The 21,088-nt window shown below is 58.4% G+C and overlaps 1 protein-coding gene across 1 annotated transcript; it reads right to left on the bottom strand.

The window, feature by feature from the left end:
- Window positions 1–3,532: 3,532 nt before the first annotated feature.
- Window positions 3,533–19,738, bottom strand: DNAJB5 (DnaJ heat shock protein family (Hsp40) member B5). The gene is made up of 4 exons (XM_055791572.1): window positions 19,663–19,738; window positions 13,160–13,404; window positions 9,862–10,460; window positions 3,533–5,521 (listed from the first exon to the last, which is right to left on the bottom strand). The coding sequence occupies exons 2-4, from the start codon at window positions 13,368–13,370 to the stop codon at window positions 5,288–5,290; spliced, it is 1,044 nt and encodes a 347-aa protein (XP_055647547.1). The 5' UTR covers window positions 13,371–13,404; window positions 19,663–19,738; the 3' UTR covers window positions 3,533–5,287.
- Between the last annotated feature and the right edge of the window lie 1,350 nt (window positions 19,739–21,088).

Below are 21,088 nucleotides of genomic sequence, written 5' to 3' on the forward strand. Positions count from 1 at the left end.
GGGGGTGCCCCCGCAGGGGTGGCCGTGCGGCAAATGTTGGTCCCTGCAGGCTGCCCCTGGATGTGCTGGTGGCTGTGGGTGGACGTTGGGGCAGCAGCGGGGTGCTGGGGCCAGGGCTCTCCACTGCTTTTTGGAGGGTGCGAGGTGTTGCAGTTGGCCCTGGGGGACCCCACAGCCACCATGGCCCCACAGGGCAGCACCCGGCAGAAAAGCCTTGCTGTGGTTGAGCGTGGCAGTGGCCGGCAGAGGCCGGGTGGTGGTGGCCCACTGGAGCTGGAAGATGTGGGGGTCGCAGCAGCAGCCTCCTGGAGCCCTCTGCAGCCCTGCGTGGGTGCGTGGGAGCCATGCTGAGCTGGGGGAGCCTCCAGGGGCACGCGCCGAGCCGGCCCCCATCACCAACTTGCCCCAGCTCTGCGCCAGGCACGTGGGGGGTGCCCCCACGGGCTGAGCTGCTGTGCCAGCGGGAGGGGGCTGCACCGTGGGGAGGAGCCTTGGGAAAATCTCTGGGAAGGGGCTTTTCTGGGCACGTGTCAGGCAGGTGAGGGCAGGGATGCTGGTCCGGCCTTGCTGCACCCCCCTCCCCCCTGTGAAGAGTGCTGGGGGAGCGGGTGTGATGGGGGCGCCGGGAGCGCTGAGGGGCCACCGGTGCTGTATGGGACACCGGGGTGCCAGAGCAGCCAGGGGTGCCATACCTGCCGGTGTGCCTGGGCGGTGTGGGGTGCCCAGGCTGCAGGGAACGGCGGCTCCTCCTGCCCGGCCAGTTGGCACAGGTTGGCTGAGGCTGAAAGAGAGACAGGAGCCATGGCCGGCGGTCACCTCTGCACTTGCCTCCCAGCGTGTCCCCAGGGCTGCAGGGGTCGGGTTGGTCCCTACCTTGGGGCAGAAGGTTTTGGGGATCAGAACTGGAAAGCAGCCAGGGCGATGGGGTGGCCAGCCGCAGTGGTGGCAGTCCTGCCCATTGGCTGCTAATGACTCTCTGGTGTCTCCCAGGATGGAATGTTGGGGCTGCCAGTGTTCCGCCCCGCCCCCCCCCCCCCCCCCAAGAACCTCCCCAGCTCCTCCTGGGAGGCAGAGGGCTCAGGGGGTCTGGGGTGTCCCGGAGTGCCTACAGGGCAACTCTCGGGGGCTGTGGGTGCAGGTGCCTCTGGCTGGAAGCCTTGGTCCATTGGCAGAGCTGGGACATCCTTGGGATGAGCAGCAACATCCTTGGTGGAACAGGTCCCCGCCTGCAGTGCTGGGCTGGAGAGTAGAGGCTGTTGTGGAGGGGTGGGCAGGGCAGGCGAGCTGGGGGTGTTGCACCTGCTGTAAGGCAGAGGTTTGAGGGTACAGCCCTTACGGTCACCCGTGCTGTGGCTGAGAGCCTCTGGGTGAGGATGAGGGCGATGGGAAACAAATCAGATGGGGCGGCAGTCGGTGCCTGCTCCCCGGGGCCCAGCGCCATGCCAGAGCAGAGGAGTTATTGCGAAGGCAACGAGGGGAAATCCCTGGATGGGTATCCCTTGTCCTTCTGGCAGCTTTCTACTTGCCAGGTACTGGCTGGCAATAGCCTGCTGCTGCTGTGCTGGGCAGGTCTGGAAAATTCCAGAAGTTTGTGGGAAGTGAGAACTTCTTGCCACAAGTCTTGGGGAGCCGCCTAAGAAAGGTTGCCCTCCCAGGCTTGCTCGTTGTGAATGGAGGAGGACTCATGGGAGGTGGGATGGTCTTGGCCACAGTGACCATGAGATGGTGGAGTTTAAAATGGTCAGTGCAATGAGCCAAAAGGGAGAGCAGAGCTGCTGCCCTGGGTTTGGAGAGAGCAAAAAAAGTGTCGCTGCTCAGGGAGGCACTTGGCAGTGTCCTGGGAATGTTGTGCTGAGGGCTCAGGATCTGGTAAGTGCTGCTGTGTTTCAGAGGAGCGCCTTGGAGAAGCTCAGGAGCGGGCAATTCCCGTGTCAGACATCAGGCGAGCAGGGCAGGCGGCTGGCCGGGCTGCATGGGGAGCTCCTGGCACAGCTCCAGAGGGAAAAGGAATTGGATGGTCTCTGGAAGCCCGGTGAGGCTTTGCCAGAAGATGACAGAGCCGTGGCTCGCATCGGCAGGGAGAAGACACGAAAGCTCACCAGGAGCTGAAACTGGCCAGGGATGTGTGTGACAGCAAGAAGGGCTTTTGAAGAATGTTCATCGCAAAAGGAAGTCTCTATGCAAACACCGGAGGGCTACTTCTTGGCAATGGACACGTGACATTAAGGATGAAGAAAAAGCAAGGGACTCAATGCTTTCTTGGACCTGTTTTTTAACGATATGGGTGGCAGGCTGTCCGGTGCCCTGAGCCAGAGGAGCATGGGCGCAGGAACGTGACTTTCTATTTGTGTGGACACAGAAATTGTCAGGGACCAGCTGCATCAGCTGCAGGTTCCCAAGTCCATGGGACCTGCTGGGATTCATCGCAGAGGAGTGACAGAGCTGGCAGATGTTACAGCAGGACCCCTCCCCACTGTGTACTGTTGGGTCTTGGGAGTCTGGGGCCACCGCTGTCATCCCTCCGTTGGTGCTACGTCTTGTTTTGACATCCCCACTTTGCCTTCCTTCCTCGTGGGTGCTCGTGTTTGCGAGGCCTCCCCTGCCCACGGCCGTTCCCTGCTCAGCGCCACCCAGCAGCACCTCCAGCCCCCGTGCCCAGGGCGGAGGGGTTGTGCTGGCTCTCCCACAGCCTGCCCAGGCTGTTACCTGCCCCCAGACCTGTCTGCTGCGTGGACTTGACAGTTAGGTCTTTGTGGGATGATTTCATGGCCCTGAGGTGTTGGCTAGGAGGGTTAGCGAGCCATGGCCCCCGTTCAGGATTTCATAGCCTCCGCACTGTCCCCTCCCAAGGCATAATGCCCATGGGTTTCGCTCTCACTGCCCATCCTGGTGTGCTGATCCTGCTCGGAGCTTAGGGGAAGCATCCTGGGGATTCAGAAGGTCTTACCCTGGGTGCCACTGGTGCCACTGTCTCTCGCCCTGCCCTAGGGCCCCTCTGAAGAAGAGCCAGGCACTGGCGTCTCTCCAGCCCCATCCCCAGCAGCCAGCAAGCAGTTGGCTTTACCAACCCGTCCCCAGTGGCAGCACCCCACCACCTGTGTCAGCCGTGCCCTGGGAACCCCAAGGGGACACAGAGCTCCTGACTGGTTCCCCCTGCTCTGGGTCCCTGGCAATGTAGTTAGCACAATTAAGCCATCTTCTGTGGCCGAGCAGGTCAGGTATTCCTTCCCTTCATTATCAGCCCCTGAAGGTCCTGTGCACCACGCAGACAAACAGAACTCTTCTTCCCCTCCCTACCAGCCTCAAGCTCCCTGGGCACCAGGCTGGCTAACTCCCTTCCTCACCGGCCTTAAAGGTCCCAGGCACCCTGCTAAGCCCACCGGTGGGGGTGACCCCAGCATACAGCCCCATCCCTGCTGCCTGCGTGAACACAGCCCAGCATCTCCCATCACTATAGATCCTGAAGAAGTATATTTTTAAAATACTTTATTTCTCTCAATACTGACATTACAAAAAAAAAAAAAAAAAAGAAAAAGAAAAAAAAAAAAGAATAAAATTACAAAAAGCCCTACTATAAAACATTCAGGTCTCATTGAAACCGAGAAAAACAAAGCAGCTTGCATCTGCGCGCTAGCCTGTCTTCTCGCTTGCGGTGTCCACCGGGTTTCTCTACGTTGAACTCCACAGGGATCAGTGGAGGGAACTGGCAGTGTTCCCTTACCAGCCAAACCAGGCGATGAATTAAGCAGCACCTAATGGGTCTCCTCGCCCTGTATGATACACTGTACAGCTATACACCCAGCCCCTATGGACACCATGCACTCAGCCCCCCACCCCAAAGGATCCCCATTTCAAGTCAGTGACTTTTCTTTAAAAAAACTAATTCCTCGGGGTGGTGGTGGAATATTTTGGCATGGTTTCTCTTGGCAGTACTGTGGTGGAAGAGGAGCCGTACACAACCAGGTCAAACGCCTCCTGCTCCGTAGGAGCCCCTTCCCAGGGAAAAAAATTGACACGGCGCAGAGTGGGCTGAGAAAGCTAAGAAATATAAAAATTCTCCTGATGGAAATCCAAGTTTTAAAAAAATACAGCATTTGAAAATAAAGCCACCAAGCAGATTGCCTCATGCGCCTCCCGTCTCTACTCTGAAACCCAGAAAAACTCTTGAATGAATCGTCCCTGTAGAAAAATATATACATGAGCCTTTCTCTTAATAAAATGCCTAAGGTTGACCTCAAACGCTACTGAAAACCACAGCTCTGCTCACACTTGGCTCTGCTTTTTCACCCAGACTACACCACCCCTCCCGGCGGTCTGAAGTTCATACTGCTGAACCACCCCCTCCCACAAAGTCAGAGCGCACCACATCAGGAACCCCAAAACAGGCAGAGAAAAACCCTTATGGAGTTTATCTAATGAGCTCTATATATATGTACTTAAAAAAAAAGCAGCAATGCAAACTCAACACATCTGAACAAGAAAGCTCTACCCCGGGCTTTCCCCCCCTCCTCCTGCTAGCCGGGGCTCTGTGGGCAGCGGGTACAGGCATGTGCTGCCCACAGGCACCAGGGGCAGCCCCAGGCAGGGGCAGGAGGCTGGACAGGATCATCCCCATGTGCTCCATAATTTGGCACAGCCGAGGCTCGGTTGTAGGCTTGGCACAGGAGAGCAGACCACGGTCGGACTCAGTGCCATGGTCTTAGGTGAGAAACAGTCCAGCTACAGGGGGGGCGGTCACCGCAGGCAGGAGCAATTGGCACCGCGGTGCAGCCGGGACCCCCGAACAGCAGCAAGTATCAAAGAGGGGAAGAGAAAAAACTAACAGTGGGGACGCCAGATCCTGCAGAGTCCTATTTACACTGCGCCAGACCCTGACAAGTCCGGCCTCTCGTGGGAAAAGTGGCCTGAAAAGCAGGTGACGTAAAAAAACCACAACGTGACATACCTCCCTGGGCAAAGGGCCCATGCCACTCGCTTGTGGGAGGTTGGAAAGCTGGACCTCTGGGGAAAAAAGAAAAAGTCTGGCAGCTAGGAGAACCATGACAGACAGGAGCCTCCCTGCTGCTGGAGTAGAAAACAGGCCAAAAGGGATGGATGGGGAGGGATGGATGGGGGTTGGGTGGGTTTTTGGGGGAAGGGAAGCATTGTGAGGGTGTGTTGTTTTGTTTTGTTGTTTTTTTTTTTTTTTTTTGCATTTGAAAGTGCTGTGGCACCTCTGTCCTGTGTGGGCTAGGTGCTACAGCACGTGCGTTTGGAGTATTGCTGCTTGGAGGAGAGTCCCTGGGCTCTAAGAGCACGGGAGGTGCTGCTTGAGGATCTGTCTCGTCTGGGGAGCTATTCTGTCTGGGAAGCGGATTTTGAACTCCACAATCAAGTCTCCTCGCTGGCTGGGGGCCTTGGGGAAGGGCAGCCCCTCCCCGCGCAGTCTCTTCACTGTCCCCGGCTTGATGATGTCGTTGCAGGGAAGCGGGATCACCCTCCCATCGATGGTGGGAATGTTCACGGTGCAGCCGCACAAAGCCTGGGGGGAGAAGAGGGGACACAGCCTCAGACAGAGCTACTCTGAATCACCCCAACAGCCACATCCCATCCCACCACTGGCTGCTCCTCCTATCAAACCGCCCAGCTCCATCTGGATGAAGCCCAGCCCTCGTCTGGTACCAGCCCAGTCTAACCACCAAGAACTGGGGCTGCTTGCGCAGTGCAGGAGAGGGGTACCCCAGCCGCATGGGAGGAAGGACCCCCCCTCCCCACCTCCTGGCCCCCAGGAGGCACCACCAGCAAGTGCCCAGCCACTCACAGCAACAGGACAGACTAAATTTAGGCCCTTCTCATCCTCACCGCCTAGCCTTGGGCAGCCGAAAACCAAGCTGAGATCATTGGATGCCACCACAATTCATCAGCTGTTCCCCTCTGGAGCCCAGCAGCTCTGCCCAGCGCTGGGGGTTATCTATAGCACAGCCTGCATCCTGTCCCCCCCAACAGCCCCCAAAAGGTTATGCTGGTGTGGGACTGCAGCATGGCCTCAGCACAGCATCAAGTTTTCCTAGAAGCTGGGGTCCCAGAGGGGCTAGTCGCTGTTGCCAGCCCCCGCTGCAAAGCCAAGAGCCAGTTTTGTGGGTGCCTTGTTGTACCCCAGCCCCCAGGAGCAGCCAGGGTGGTGGGTGCCGCGGCAGCCACAAGCCAGCCTGCATTAGTGAGCCATGTGACGTGGGAATGCAGCAAGAAAATCCTTGTGTCCTTAAATAACTCAGACAGTTCTGGTGTACATGTGGGCAGGATTGTCTCCAGGCTTTCGGCAAGGGCTGAGGGAGAGGACTGTGGAGCAATGCTTCTGGAAGAGGTGGGGGGGATTGCTGGGGGCACAGCCTTGAGCTTCCAGGTGGGAGGCTGGAGCAAGCTCACCCCTCCAAGCTCCGATCGGGTTGAGGGGGTCCCAGCAGTCCCAAAACACCCTGCAAAGGGAGGGGAGGAGGATGCAATTGCTGCTTCTGGGGTAGGTGGGGGGATGATCTGCATCCAGTGGCAGAGCAGCAACGGGCCCCAGGAGAAACATCTCTTCTTGTGTTGGCCACTGGCCCAGGGCCACTGGCTGCGGCTTCTGCGGCTGAGCCAGGGCTTTGCACCAGGGCGATTGCAGAGGGATGGACCTGTGCCAGAGCCAGCCAGAGGGGTCTCTGGTGAGTGGAGAACAGGAGAGATGGGGCCATCTCCTTGTGTAACTCATCTGCATGGAGTGTCCTGGAAAGGGTGCCCTCCAGGGATGAGGTTTCCTGGCTGCAGGACAATGTCCATTGCCAGCTCCGTGTAAGCAGCAGGTGCTTGGCTGAATCTCCAGCAGGTTGCAGGGGGAATCAAAGGACCATCTCCCCCACCAATGCCTTTCTGTCCCACGCTCACCCAAGGAGACCAGAGCACTCCTGCTCACTGGTGTCCATTGCCAGGCACTGTGGAGGGCTGCACAGGTCCATGTGTGCCACGGAAAGGACATCTACAGCCACAAAATGGGAAGGAGAACACGAACTCCCTGTGGGAACATGTGAACGGGACAAGCGGAGCGATGCGAGCAGGAGCGGGTGGTAACAGCAAAGGCAGATGGGATCTTAATGTTTCCTTCCTAGAGCCAAGATCTAAGAATTCAAAGCGATCACTCCTCCACCGTATGTCCCTGTTTTTCATTCTTCTTGATCAATTTCACTGGCATTTGGGAAACTGGTGCTGAAGAAACACCAGTAACCACGGGAGCTGCCCTGCATCCTAGAAAGAGGCTTGGTTTATCCCTAGGGATGAAATCACCCTGCGTTTGAGAGCTGAGCACCTGTGCTGCGAGAGCAGAGCTTTATCTAGGTCAGCATCAGGTCCTCCTCTGCTTGCAGCAAAGCTGCTGGGAGGGACATCGCCACCAGTCACACCTCAGCCAGGCACTGACACAAATGCTTGGAGGAAGGTGACACCAGGTAAAGGATGCAAAGCAGGTGACAGGCGGTAGGCAGGCAGCCAGGCAGGCACAAGCCCTTGTCGGCAGTGCTGCCTCAAGATCTGCCTCCCAGGAGAGGCAGCTGCCTGCAGAGTGGTGTCGCTCCTCCCTGCTTCAGCCTCCCACTGCCACATGTGCCTGTAGTTTTAGGAAGGGACACTTCCCCGCAGCCCACGAGTCCCTGGTGAAGCCTACATACGCCTCTGGCTTCTGCAGCAGCCAAGAGGCAACCAACCCGCACGGCTCCAGCGTGGGGTATGTGGCACCCAGCAGGGCTGGGAATTGAGGGCTGGGAGGGCATTGTCTCCCTGCGTTGCTCTCCAGAGGGCTCTGTGGGAAGGAGGAGGAGGAGGATGCTCTCCTGAGTGCCCCCAGCCTGAGCAACAGGAGGTTTGCTCCTCACGGCAGGCTGCTGGTGAGGGGTCTCCAACGTGGCCATAAGTGGGGTCACAGCACTGCCTGCCTGCCAGCTCTGCCTGCTGGCACTGTGCTGTGCTGCTGCCACGGCAGTGGAAGAGACTAAAGATCAGGCTCAAAAAGGCAGACTTACAAGGAGGAAGGATGCAAGAAGAGTGCCCGAGGCTATGGCCATAATCTCAAGTGATGAAGAGGCTGTACTCCACCCCATACTGCGGTGGTGGCACATGGAACTGGGGAGCTCCCAGCATCTGTTCATGCTCCGGAGTGCTTAAGGTACTTCTCATGGAAGTTAAAAGCAGCGGAGTATCACCCTGCCCTAGCAAGCAGCAGACTGGGGACGGCAGCCAGGCCAGCAGCTCCCTGAGGATGCCCAGCACACTGGGTTTGCAGTGGGGAAGGACAGAGCCCAGAAATTCCAGCTCAAAGAGACAAGGAGTTTGCTCAGACTAGCAATTTTCCACTTTGTGACTGCATCGCGCAAACCAAACACCAGCATGCACACATTGGTCATGGAGATCACAGATGCCCAGCACCAGCACCAGCACCACCGGTGCAACAGCACGTGGAATGGGAGCAGGTTCCTGCATTTGCTACTCAAAAGGCAATTCCAAGCAAGAGTCCCTGCAGCCTCAGCAGTGCATGAACCTGGGCTAACATGGTCTGGACATCAGTACAACCAGCTTGGGGTTAATTTTACAGATAGGGGAATGCACAGAAGGAAACATCTGAGATATGGCATGCATGGCTCCATAAATAAGGCAGTCTCTCCCAAGTATTTCTGGAGATGCCGGGGGAGCTAGCCACCGAAGGAATAAACCTCTGCACTGCACTTTGCACTACAAAGGGAATTCGAGTCCTGACTCTGCAGGTTAACTGGAGCAGAGTTTGCTCCAGGAGCACCCAGACCCATCAGACCCACATGGCTGCTTCTTGCCCCCAGTACACCTGGACACAGCCCCGGCTGGGATGCAGAGCCATCGTAAAGTTCTCCCAACTTGCTGGCACACTGTTGAGCTCACGTTTCCCTACCTCAGGTCTGGCCCATTGATCTTATTTCTATTATATGCATCTGGGAACATAAATCCATCTTCAGGAAGAAAAAAAAATACCAACAGCTCATTAAGAAGACAGACAGCATCTACAGTCTGAAAGGAACAGTAAATGGCAGCTGCCAAAAAAGTCAATGTTAAATGCAGTTGCCAGCTGGGATTTATTAAAAGGTAGTTATCTAGCAGCAGCAGTGAATGGCAGATCTTGTACTAGGTTAATCTGCCCTTCCTCTCCCACCTCAATGCAGCTTGCTAGCTCTGAGGCACCCAGACCCACTGAGACCCCCATGACTGGCAGCCTGGATGCGCTGGGTTTTGCTCACTACCTGAGTATTTCATTTATTTGGTTCTTCATCTAGGAAAGGCTGAACTGGGGAAAAGAGCTAAAGCATTGCTCAGGGAGGGCAAAGTACCACCTTCCTCTGTGTGACCCTTCCCTCTGTCCATGGGGAGAGGCACTCAGTGCTATCACGGACAGCAACTAAGCCACAGCGGGCTCAGCTACAAGAACAATCAGGGACCAGACTTATGCCAGCCAGCTTGGGTTTTCCTTTGTTCTTACAGAGGATCTGGGCTCTCCTCCACGTGTGAATACCCTATGCTGAAATAGAAGGACAAGACATATGGGGAAAGGGGAAAAGCAATAGATACCACCTGTATTGGCTCAAGAAGCAAGGTGCATTCAGCAGGGACCGCAGCACCTGTGTCCTACACCCAGCATAGAGGTTGAGCCCCTCCAAAACCAAGCATGAGTTGGCCTCTACAGCTCCTCTCTGCAGAATTCTTTGCTCGTGTCTCTCACAACCTACCTGGTCCTTCCTCATTGACACAGGAGAAGACTGACTCCCATCTTGGCCCCATGTGCCACGACCCAGCGCCACCTCTCACCCTGTGGGACTTCCCAGCCATACCCACCTCTTTAAGACTGATGTTTGCTGCATAGACCACGTTTGTTCCATCCCTCTTGAAATGTGCGTGAGGCTTGTCCTTGAGGATGAAGACGATGTCAGCAGGGATGTTATCTGGGGTGGCATCTCCTTCTTTGGGGAATGTGATTTTAGTTCCCTCCTTCCAACCCCGTTTGATGACAATATTTAGGATCTTGTCCTCAGTCCGCATGGTCCGGCCATCAGCGTTGAGCCTTCTGCGTGTGATCTTCATCCTCTTGGTGGAGCCATGGTAGATCTCTTCCAGGGACACCTTGAGCTCGTGGATGACAGGTGGGTCTTGGACCTTCCTCCGCGTGTGCAGGGACTCTTGGTGCCGCCGGTGAACCCCGTTAATGCCGTTGAAGCCAAAACGGCTGAAGGCACTGAAAGGGTCATCATCATCATCGATATCCATGTCTTCCTGGTCAAAGCCATTGAACATCCGAGAGCGGCTGCTAGCAAAGAAGACGTCAAAAGGGTTGGAGCCCCCGAAGAAGGATGCGAAGGTGGCATGGGGGTCTCCATGGTAGGTGTAGTGGAAAGTGTTCCCTGAGCCACCTGAAGAGCCACCTCCAGTTTTGAGACCTGTAACAGAAGGGGGAAGATGAGACATGAATGTTCCCTGCCAGCAGATGCCGTGCTAGGATTGCGTTTCTCAGGTGGGAGTGTGGTCTCTGCTGGCTCCAGGCAGCACTTCCAGCATCTCCTAGGGGTGCAGGTCATTCCCTCCAGCCCAGTCACCTGCGAAAAGCTTGGGCCAGGAAGGCATCACCTCAAGCCACGACATACAGTTCTGCCCCTACACCCAGCAAGCTAAAGATCCTGTCGGGTTTTGTCCCTGCTATCCCTACTGAAGTGCTTCCTTGGTTCTCTCCACCCAATTCATGGCCTTTTAATTTAAAACGCTTCCTGACCAGCCCATCTCTATTTTCGCTCGTGGGCAGGCTCCCTTCTGCCAAAATAGCCATCTCTTGGGCTGTACCGACGGCTGTAGTCCAGGAGCATCCTGTCCTGCAGGTGAGAACAGGCTTTGAGCTCAGCGACTGACGGTGGCTTTGGGTGGCAGAGCAGGTGGAATTCAGCAGAACTCCAGGTCAGCACACAGCTCCCTGCATACAGACTGTATGAAATGCCAGGTAAGCTCAAGGTTTGGATCTTTTGGCAACCATTCCCCTGGGAAGCTCCCCTGCCAGGTCCCAGGCTGAGCCTTACATCACTGCAACTCCCCCAAAGTCCCAAGCAGCCAAGGCACATGACAAGTGCCCCCCCAGAGAGGTCACACATGCTCTGCAAGGCTATTTCTGACCAGGAGGGGCAGAAAGGGTTAAGTGCAGCCTAGCTCAAGGGCTATTTTCAGGGCATGTGGTGACAGTGGAGGGCTATTTCTGACACTTTACTCCTGCCAGCCCCACCCCCACCCCGCCCACCCCACCCCCAGCAGCAGGGCAAGTTTGGGGGTCTTTTCTGATTAAGTGAATATTCTGGGTGGGCTGGGGGCAGCTTGCCCACTGCAGCACGTGGGACCCAGAAGCTCCTCAAAATGCTGATCCCCAAGTCACGTTGCTCCAAAAAATGGCATCAGAAGGGAAACGAAAGGTGTGCGGGGCCATGGACCATGACTGCTCTGAAGTCGATGAAGCAAGGAGAAGGATGCTCTTCCCTCCCTCCTCAATTTGCTCGTACTTCAGATGCTTTCATGCTGCCCTGTAAGCAGTATGCGGGTCCCTAGCCGGTGTGCAGCATCAACTCACACAACAGGCTGAGCTGTTTCTCTCTTTTTACTCTAGTTTGTGCAAAGTGGGGAGCTAGGTGGAAATCCACAAGAACTAGCTCTCCTCTTAATGCATAGTAAAACACTTTATACACTTTGAACAATTGTTTACAATTAGGTTTAGTCACACTCAAGGGTTCTTATGAGCCTTGTCTCCACTTAAAGGTACAGTGTTCTTTTTTCCTCCCTGCATGTTCTGTGAGGAGCAGGCTTTGGCAGTAAGGGCTTTCTGTGCTCGAGGGTGGATCTTTTAGCTCCTTACTCAGGAAAGTCCACACATAGTTCAAGTAATTTTCTGTGTGGTCTCGTTAACCGTTTGGTTCTCTTACATCTTATCTTGTTATGTCCCGGCTAGACATATTTTGGCATCTATGCCTTCTCCTAGTTGTGACGTCCTCTCTTTTCCACATTCTTTCTTGGTTTTCATTCTCGATATTTACATATTTTATTTACATTTCAAGTTAAATAACAAACTGGCCTTCTATTAATCACATATCTGCAAGCCAGTTGACTACACTCAGGCGATGGGGACTTTGCCAGATCCCTGGAGAGCCCCCATCACTAACAGGCTGTACAGCCAGGAGGTTTCACCTTTAATCCCATAGCGCCAGCCAAGCGGGTCCGATTTCGGCACTGCCTTGGAGAAAGGCTGGTTTCCCACTTGAGGCAGTCTCTTCTCATTTTACAGGGTGGCAAATCACTGTGGCCGGTGTATCCATCACAGCCCTGACATAACTAGTGGGTCATGAATTAACCCACCCACCGCTGGTTAATGCTGCTGGTGGCTCGTTAGGGGATGCACCTGCCTGCTGGCCCCGTGAGAGGGGCTGCCTCTGCCACCCTGCTCCTGCCAGACCTCCTGCTCTTTTAAGCACCCAGGTCCTGGGCTGATTAATGCAGATGCTATTCGGTGCTCTCCTCAAATGGGGTTGCGCTCTTCCATCTTCGACTAATAAGGCTGCCTGCGGTGCAGAGCTCTCCTCCTCCTCCGTGCCAACCACCAGACAACAGCAGCCGCTTGGTTTCAAAACAAAGACCTATTACTTAAATTGGGAAAAGCTTTGAATCCTGCAGGTCAGCCTGTACTGGGGAGGACAGTGGGACCAGTGCCCAAATGCAGGGGGAATGTGGGCAAAAGCAGTACTACTCTGCTGGGATGTTTAGGTCAATTAAATTAATTACCCCAGCTACGACCCGGGAGGTGAGCTCCTTCTATTTCCATCATCTCAGCTGGCTTGCTGGGGTTTTGGGGCAGAGGGCACAGAGAGCCCAGCCATCCCAGGAAGCAGGGTGGCAGGTTAGAAAAGTGGAACAGCCTGGGGTAAAGCAGGATGAGAGGTGATTTCTGGCACCTGCGGAGACTTCGCTCTCCCCAATTCTGTGGCCACCAGCCCTGTTTTAGGGGCAGTCATGAACCACAGGGACATCGCTGTGTGAAAACGCTCCCTCGCCTACAAAACCTGATCTGGACCCGGCACCCCTGCCTCTGAGTGGGCAGTGCACATGCCCTTACCTTCCTCCCCATACTGGTCATAAACAGCTCGTTTCTTGGGGTCGCTCAGGATGTCGTAAGCCTCTGCGATCTCCTTGAACTTCTCCTCGGCGTTGGGGTCTTTATTCTTATCAGGGTGATATTTCAGGGCCATTTTCCGATAGGCTTTCTTGATTTCATCCTCGTTGGCACCGGTCTGGATACCCAGAATCTTGTAATAGTCCTTTCCCATGACGGCGATGCTGCCGGGAGCCGAGTACTTATTCCTGAAAGCAGAAAGACAGCTCTTCGTAAGGTGAATACTGTACTGGGGCAGCTGGGGACAGGACCAGCACACACTTATCACGGAGCTGCTGCTCCCTGTGTCCCACAGGCCAGCAGCACCAGAGATGGCTCAAGTCCACACTTCCCACCGGAGGTCAGAGCCCCGGTGCCAGGATGTGGCCTGGCTCCCGTTTTACCCCGCCGAGCCCCACAGCGGGGACGGGGAGATGCATCTCTGAGCCTGACGGCGAGAGCGAAAGCCTGAGCCAGGGCACAGCGTTATTATAGGGGCCACGCCACTGCTAACGTCAGGCCAGGACCGTGTCCCCGTTCCATCCCCCCGGCTGCTGAGCCAGGAGGGCTGAGCTATGTCTAAATGTAGCCACCGGCATCTCTGTGTGTGTGTGTGTCCCTGTGCTCTCCCAGCTGGGAACCTGGGACCCCAGTCGGGGGCCGTGACAGCAGGTTTTTGGAGGCTGAAAGCGGCAGCAGGGACCTTGCTGCTGCCTTCACCTTAAAGGAACTTCAAACGTTTTGTTCCTAAAAGCAATTGGCATTCAGCTGGAGATAAGCGCCTCCGGCTGTCAGAGCCATAATTTGTATTTAGCGAAGAGAGAACGAAGCCGTTAGACAGAAACATCTTGTGATGGTGGGAGGGCTTTTTTATTTTTTTGTTTTAAAAAAAACCCCACCGCTTTCTAGCCTGACTTGCACTCCCCGAGAGCCTTCAGCTGCAGCGTGCAGTAAGCCAGCAGCCCAGGGCTCACGCCCTCCATGGCGCAGGGGCCAAGGCCAGGGCCATGCCTATACTAAGGCATGGAAAACCCGGCAGCTGCAGATCATCCCCCCTCCCGACATGCCGCTGGAGTCACAGAGACCCAGGGAGCTGCACAGGACGGCAGTTCCTCCAGGCAGAGGCTGAGCAAGTCCCACACTTCCAGGAATGCTTCCCGCTGCTTCCCAACCTTTTGTTATCCTACAGCAAAGCCCCCACCCCCCCAGCCTGGCCTGCCGTCCCCCCGCCTCACACAGTGCAGCTCTGTGCTTGCTGCTCTCCCTGCCCTCCTCCTGGCATTGCCCCAGCAGACCCACTGCTGCCTGGTAAGTGCTCCTGCTCACGTCCTGCTCCCTGCTAGGGTCCATCTTTCACCCCATCCTTGCTCCACACACCCCTAGGCAGCCCCAGCCCATCGTGCAGCTCCAGCAAACAGATTTCTGCCCAGGGTGTGAGCCTTGGCCCTTGCCTTCACCATCATACAAGTTACCAGATGTCCTCCCCCACCCTCACTCTATCCATAAGCTCCCAGTGGAGATCCCAGAACCACCACCCAGCCACAGCAGCTCAGATGAGGGTGGCTGCTCTGCCCTGAGGTACATGCCCGCGGCACTGCGCTGAGCCCCCCGAATCCACCCCAAGCATCCAAGGCTTGTCTTGGGTCATGCCTGGGGCGATAACCCCTCTATAGCTGTGTAGCTGCTACAGGGGCTTGGAAATTGGCCCCATACTTGGCCACCTCGATCCAGACCACCACCTTCTGCTCTTTTTTGCCCCAGCCATGGAGCAGGTACTCTGCTGTAGGTGGGGAGCAGGGCTAAGGCACCGGGGTACAGGCCTCCAAAGGACACAGCAAGGGGAGACAGAGGCACTTGCGGATGCATGTGGCAGCCTGGGGTGGCACAAAAGAGATGGGAGAAGGTCTCTGGGGGCATAAAGAGCATCCGACAGCATTTCCCACGGCAGCTCCTGGATGCCAGCATTGTTTCCGTGCCAGCTCCAGCACCCGCACGCTGAGCCACTGGCAGCACCCAGCCCACGCAAGGCGCTGGGGGATGCTCTGACCCCTGCCCACTTCTGCCTCCCCATCTGCCCTCCCTGTGGGGCTCGAGAGCTGCAGGAGACCCTGGGGTGAGCAACAGGTGTGGGGGAGTGAGAGGTAACCTGCCAACTGCCCCTGCTGTCACCCCAACGCCTCCCCTCCCCACAGCAGCCTCTGATGCTGGGCAGGGGCTCCCTGTGACCAGCATCAGGACCTGGACCAGGATTTGGCCCCTGTCTGGAAAATGTCAACCCTCCTGCAGCGAGGGCAAGCCAGGCAGCACTCAAGAAAACCCCACCACACCCAGGCTCGAAAGATGTGGAGGTGGTAAACCTTCAGTCATCACCCCCTAAAGACCCCAGCCCCCGGCTCCAACCCTGCACAGCCCAATCTGACAGCACCACTGGACCCCCCTGCCAAGCTGAAACCCCACAGTGCTTCCCACAAAAACACATCCTGTACCCAGCAAAACACTGTTGCCCCCCACAAGATATCTGGCCGTGCCCACCGAGGGGTCTTTGGCTGGGGTGAGGATGCCCACTGGGGATGCTCTCCCGGCAGGGGATCCCTTTGCCCAGCTGAGCTCAAGGAGGGGGGAAGAGCTGCACCGAAACGCATCCCTGCACCGCAGTTTACCGTGCAGGTGAGGACCAGCTGCTGGCGGGTGACCTGGTGGGTTAAGGCACGCTCCGGAGGCGACACTCACATGTGCGATGATGGTAAAACACGACTCTGTCCCCGCAAAGCCTCCCTTCTTCCCTCCCACCTCCCGGGGATCAGCTGTGCCTTGCCACCGCTCTCCCCCTTCTGCTCAGTCATCCTCTCCTGCCTTCCTATTTAACCCCCTCGGGAGTCGATGGGGGGGGGAAGGCACCGCAGGTTGGGTTTCAGGCAGGCAAAGCCATTCCTGTATCACCCTCCCAAATCAGATGCCTTTGGACAAGCCACGGCCACCTGGCCTTGGAGAAAACCACAAGCATCCCGTGGCACCGCCAAGCCAGCCCAGCCTCCATCCTGTTCTCGCAACCACATCAAAAAAAAAAATAAAAAATAATTAAATCTTTGTTCTAGCCCCGCACATGACATCAGCCCGTGCAACCGCTGGATGAGAGCACCAGCTGAATAGCAATCATTTGACATAATCCCTCTGCTCGGCAGTCATCTAAGGGAACAAACCGACCCCAGAAGCGGCACCGAGATTTTTTTTCCATCTCAGGGTTCAAGGTCACCGCAGGACACTGGGGATGGGCAGTGACGGTTTAATGAGGACACGAGGTCGAGAGGCGGAAACCCACTTACCGAAACTTTACGAACACATTCAGAGTCCATGCCGTCATTTTTAAAGGCTCTAGTTTTACTTTAAACATCACGGTTGTCCTCAGGCGCTGGCAGGTGCCCTGTGCTCGGCTGGGAGTCACTGGAGGGTGGCGGGAGGACGGCAGAGAGGAAGGTGCCGGCTCGTGCCGGGGATGCTGCCTCCGCCAAGGGATGCTTCGGTGGCAAGCCTTCCCCTCCAGCTCCTCCACTGCACCGAAAAGGGAGCTCCTCGCCAGCCTGATGCCCACGGTTGGCTCTGACCCCTGCTCCCAGGACGGCTCCAAAACGGTGTCAGTGACAGGTGAGGAGGTGTCCACGCGGCACTGGCAGGGAGCTGCCGGGGAGCTGCCGTCCTTTGTGCGCTTCCCAGCCGCGCACAGGGGGACCCTTCAATGGAGTTGCTCGCCACGCCGTAATTTTCCTTTTAATTGGTTTCTTGACGCTTTCTCACTAAGCCGCCCGATTAAGACACTCCTGCCGTCAGCTCCGGCATCCTCCCTCCCCGCTGCCGCAAGGCGCCCAGCCGCCCCGCTACCGTCACGTCCCCCGCGCAGCCCCCACCGAGGAGCAGGGAGCGCAGCCAGGAGCCCCCGGTGTCCCCAGAAACGACTCTGCTGACGCCCAGGGCTGTGCACCCGCCAGGCGAATCGGGGAGGGAGAAAAGTAGGGCAGCGGTGATGTGGAGCAAAAAAGTCACATTTAACCAATTTGCACCTCCCCAGCAAATTCCCTTCAGATGCATGGGGGTCCCTGTATCCCACCACCGGGCACGGGTCCCGGTCCCCCTAGCGGAAAGGGTCCGACGGCCACGGTCCCACCCAGCGACTGGAAGTCCCCCTGTCGCAGCGGGGCACTGGGATGGGTGCCTTCTCCGAGCCCGTCGGCACAAAACCTACTTCTGAGAAGTCACCTTCAGGTGCACCAAGCAAATCCAATGCCACCACGTCCCCCCGGTCCGTCACCGTCACTCACGGGCCACAGCGAGCATCCCCTCTGGATGCTGCACACCGAAATTAGTCAGCCGTACCGGGACATCACCCGGCAGCTCCTGCATCCCACCCTTGGCGAGCGAAATGCCGGGCAGGCGACAGCCCGCAGCATCCCCAGGGGCTGGGGGTCCCGTGGCTTTGCCAGGCACCAAGCGCAGTGAGCCGGGGATGCCAGGGTGGGTGCGTACCTCTCGGCGCGGCTCCAGAAGAGCAGGATGGCCGGCATGGCAGCGTGTCCCGGGTTTGCTCAGGGAGCCGGAGGGGATCTCAGTACGACGGGGCAGGCAGAGCCACCCGTGCTCGTGCTGGCTGGCAGCCGCAGGCAACCAGGCAGCAATGTCATGACTACCCGCAATGAATCATCCCCTCCCTGAGCCCCCACACGCACCGCCCGCCTCCCCCTCCCCACCGACAGCCCCACTGGGGTGCCGGCACCTGCGTGGGGACAGGGTTAACCCTCCCCTTGCTGCCTCTGCCAGCACAGCCCCCACTGCCAGCACCGGTGGCTGCTGCCTCCTGCGTGGGGACAGGTCAAGAACCCCTCAATGTCTCCCCATATCGGGTCCCCCGTTTCTGTGCCCACGCTGGGCTGCCTCCTGCATGGGGACGGGGTCAAGCCCCACTGTCATCCCCCCAGACAGGGTCCCCCGTTTCCAGCCCCATCAGGTGCTGGCCCCGGGGTGCAGACAGGGTCAAGCCCCCCTCGCTGCCTCCCCGTGTAGGGTCCCCTCTTTCCAGCCCCACTAGGGCACTCACAGCGGTGTGGGGACAGGGTCAAGACCCCCTTGCTGCCTGCCCATATAGGGGTCCCCTAGGTAAAACACCCTCACTGCAACCCCTCTGTGCTCCCTGCCCAGCCCCGACGGGGGGCTAGGACCTGTGTGGGGACAGAGTTAAGACCCCCGCAGGCAGTGCCCCATTTAGGGGTGCCCCATTTAGTGGCTCTGTGTGGAGCTGTCACCTCCATGTGAAGGGGTTCATCCCTCCAGTGCAGGGACCCGGGGAGATGCTGGCCTCTGCTGCAGCCTCACTGGGTCCCACTGTCTGCCCCAAGCGGGTTAACCCTTTCCTCCCCACCTCCAGCTCTCCTGAGGGACACTGTCACCTCGACAGGGAACACGGGTTAACCCCTTCTTTGCTGGCCCCTCCGACCCCTTTCCTGTAACCTGGAGGGGGGAGGTTACCCACTTCCTCAGCAGCCCCACTGGGATATACAGGTGCCCCCAACCGGGGTGGGGTGGGGGGGTGTTAATCCCTTCCCGGCCACGCCACACAGCTCCAGTGGGGCACATTATTCCCTCCAATGCCAGAGGGGAGAGAGGGGTTAACCCTCACCTTACCACCCTCTGCAGCCCCACAGGGCTGCACAGCAGCCCTGTGGGGGGCGTGTGTGTGCGCTCATGGGTTTAACCCCTTCCTCCCACCCCCTTCAGACCCACCGTGACAGCTGTTACTAGGGAAGGCAGAGCAGTTAACCCTGACCCACATTCCCACCAGGAAACCTTGTCACCCCGTGGGGGCAGAGGCGCCAACCCCTTCCTCCCCTGCCTTCAGCCCCAGAGACACCCTGCCACCCCCTGGGGGCAATGGGGCTACAGGCCAGCCTCTGCTCCCCACCCATGAAGGGGGAGAGGGGCTGAGGCCCCCTTCCCAGCCCCACAGGGGCACCCTGTCACCCCACAGCCAGAGGGGCTGATCCTGCCAGCCCCAAAGGGGCGCCCTGTCACCCCATGGGGCGGGGCCACTGACACCCCCCGCAACACCCTGTCACCCCACGGGATGGGGGCATTGACACTCCCAGCCCCACAGGGCCACCCTGTCACCTCATGGGGCAGGGGGACTGACCCCTCCCCAGCAACACCCTGTCAGCCCACGGGACGGGGGGACTGACCCCCCCCAGCCCCACCCTGTCACCCCACGGGGCGGGGGCACTGACCCACCCCAGCGACACCCTGTACCCCCACGGGGCGGGGGGACTCACACCCCTAGCCCCGTCGGGACTCGCTGTCACCGCAGGGGGCGGAGAAGCCGCGTCCCCGGCCCCACCGGGACGCCGGTGCCGGCACCGCGGGGGTCTGTGGGGCGGCGCGGTGGGGCGGCTCGGTGGGGCAGGGCCGCCACCGCCCCCGGCACTCACCGCTCGCGCTGTCCCGGGACGCCGCGCGCTCGCTGAGCCGCCCCCGCCCCCCGGCCGCCACGTCAGGGGAGTCCCGCCCGCGCGCGCCCCGCCCCGTTGGGCCGGGAGGTTGTCCGTCGCCGCGCTGCACCGAGCTCATTGGCTGTTCTTGAGGGAGAGGCGGGGCGAGGCCGGTGAGCCGTGGCGAAGCCTCGCCACCACCCGCCCGCCTCGCCCCTCCTCCATGCAACCGCCTCCCATTGGTCAGTTCAAGTCGGCACCGCCCCCTCGAGGCGCTCTCATTGGTCAGGCGCGCGTTTGTAGTGGCGGGATCCCTAGGGGAATCTTCTAGAAGGCTCTGATGTCACCGGCGCGCCCCGCGTCAAACCGTTCGCCCTCGGCCGCGGGGCCTCAGGGGGGCGGCGGCCGTGCGAGGGCCGGAGGCCTCTACAGCCGGGGTGCGCTGGCCCCGGGGCCCGCAGGGCGAGGCCTGCGCAGGCCTGGGCTGCTTCCTGGCGTAGCGCTGGCCAGCCCGGGGCTGGACTTGTGTGGCAGGAGGCCCCGGGGCCGGGGCTGCCTGGTCGGTGGCGGGAGGAGGAGGAGGTTGCTGGAAGCAGCTGCGCAGGGGGGTGAAGCTCTGCCGGGGAGGGAGGCACTGGGCTTGTCCCCAGCCGTGGTGCAGGGTGAGCTCCTGCAGCTGGGCAGTGCTCAGGGGGCTGCTGGACAGTGGAGGCCTCCTCAGAGCCTTGTTGGTGCTGTGGTGGCGGCCTGCTTTGCCTGGGGCTGGCTGGGGCAGGAGGGAGAGCGAGTCCCTGATGTTGCTTTGTGGGGTGGCCTGCGGGTGTCTGGTGGGGGTGATGGGTGAGCATCAGCACCCAAGGGACAGTGCTGGTCCCCTATCAGATGCCCAACATAGTGGGACCTGTGGCCCTTCTGCAGCAGCGGCTTCCCTGTCTGAGGGTTGGCCGAGGTGCTTTTAGCCTGGGGGGATGTGAAGTCTTGTGTTTTTTCATCAGGAACAAGCCATCCAACACCAGAGCCCAGGCCCTGCATAAAGCTTAGGGGCTGTGTTTAAAAAAGCTCCTGATTTGCCTGGCTCTGTGCATCCCAACTCTGTGGCAGCTCTGGCCAGCCAGCAGGGTAGCGGGGTAGCTGAGCTAAACATACTCCCAGCATTGTCCCCATGCAAAGCCCTGACACGCGTCCCCTTATGAGGGGTGTGTATGTGTTCTGGCTTTAGCAGTTGAGTCTCCCCTTTGATCTTTCGAGCATCCCAGCTAGGGTTAGACCTGGAGTGAGGTGGCTTCTGGTTGGTGGAGCTGTGTTGACCCAGCATCCTGGATATTGTCCTAGGAAACATGCCTGTCTTGAGAAATTAGCCTCTCACCCACACTGAGGTACCATGCTGACGCAGAGCGATGATCCATCTTTTGATGGTGTCCTACCT

Source organism: Falco peregrinus, chromosome Z (assembly GCF_023634155.1).
Source record: "Falco peregrinus isolate bFalPer1 chromosome Z, bFalPer1.pri, whole genome shotgun sequence".
Lineage (NCBI taxonomy): Eukaryota > Metazoa > Chordata > Aves > Falconiformes > Falconidae > Falco > Falco peregrinus.

Excerpts from the sequence above, each read along its gene's own strand:
- DNAJB5 (XM_055791572.1), bottom strand. The coding sequence starts at position 13,370 with ATGGGAAAGGACTATTACAAGATTCTGGGTATCCAGACCGGTGCCAAC. Across the intron at positions 10,461-13,159 it reads TGACCAGTATGGGGAGGAAG|GTCTCAAAACTGGAGGTGGC; the intron begins GTAAGGGCATGT and ends CTTCTGTTACAG. Across the intron at positions 5,522-9,861 it reads CAAACATCAGTCTTAAAGAG|GCTTTGTGCGGCTGCACCGT; the intron begins GTGGGTATGGCT and ends TTCTCCCCCCAG.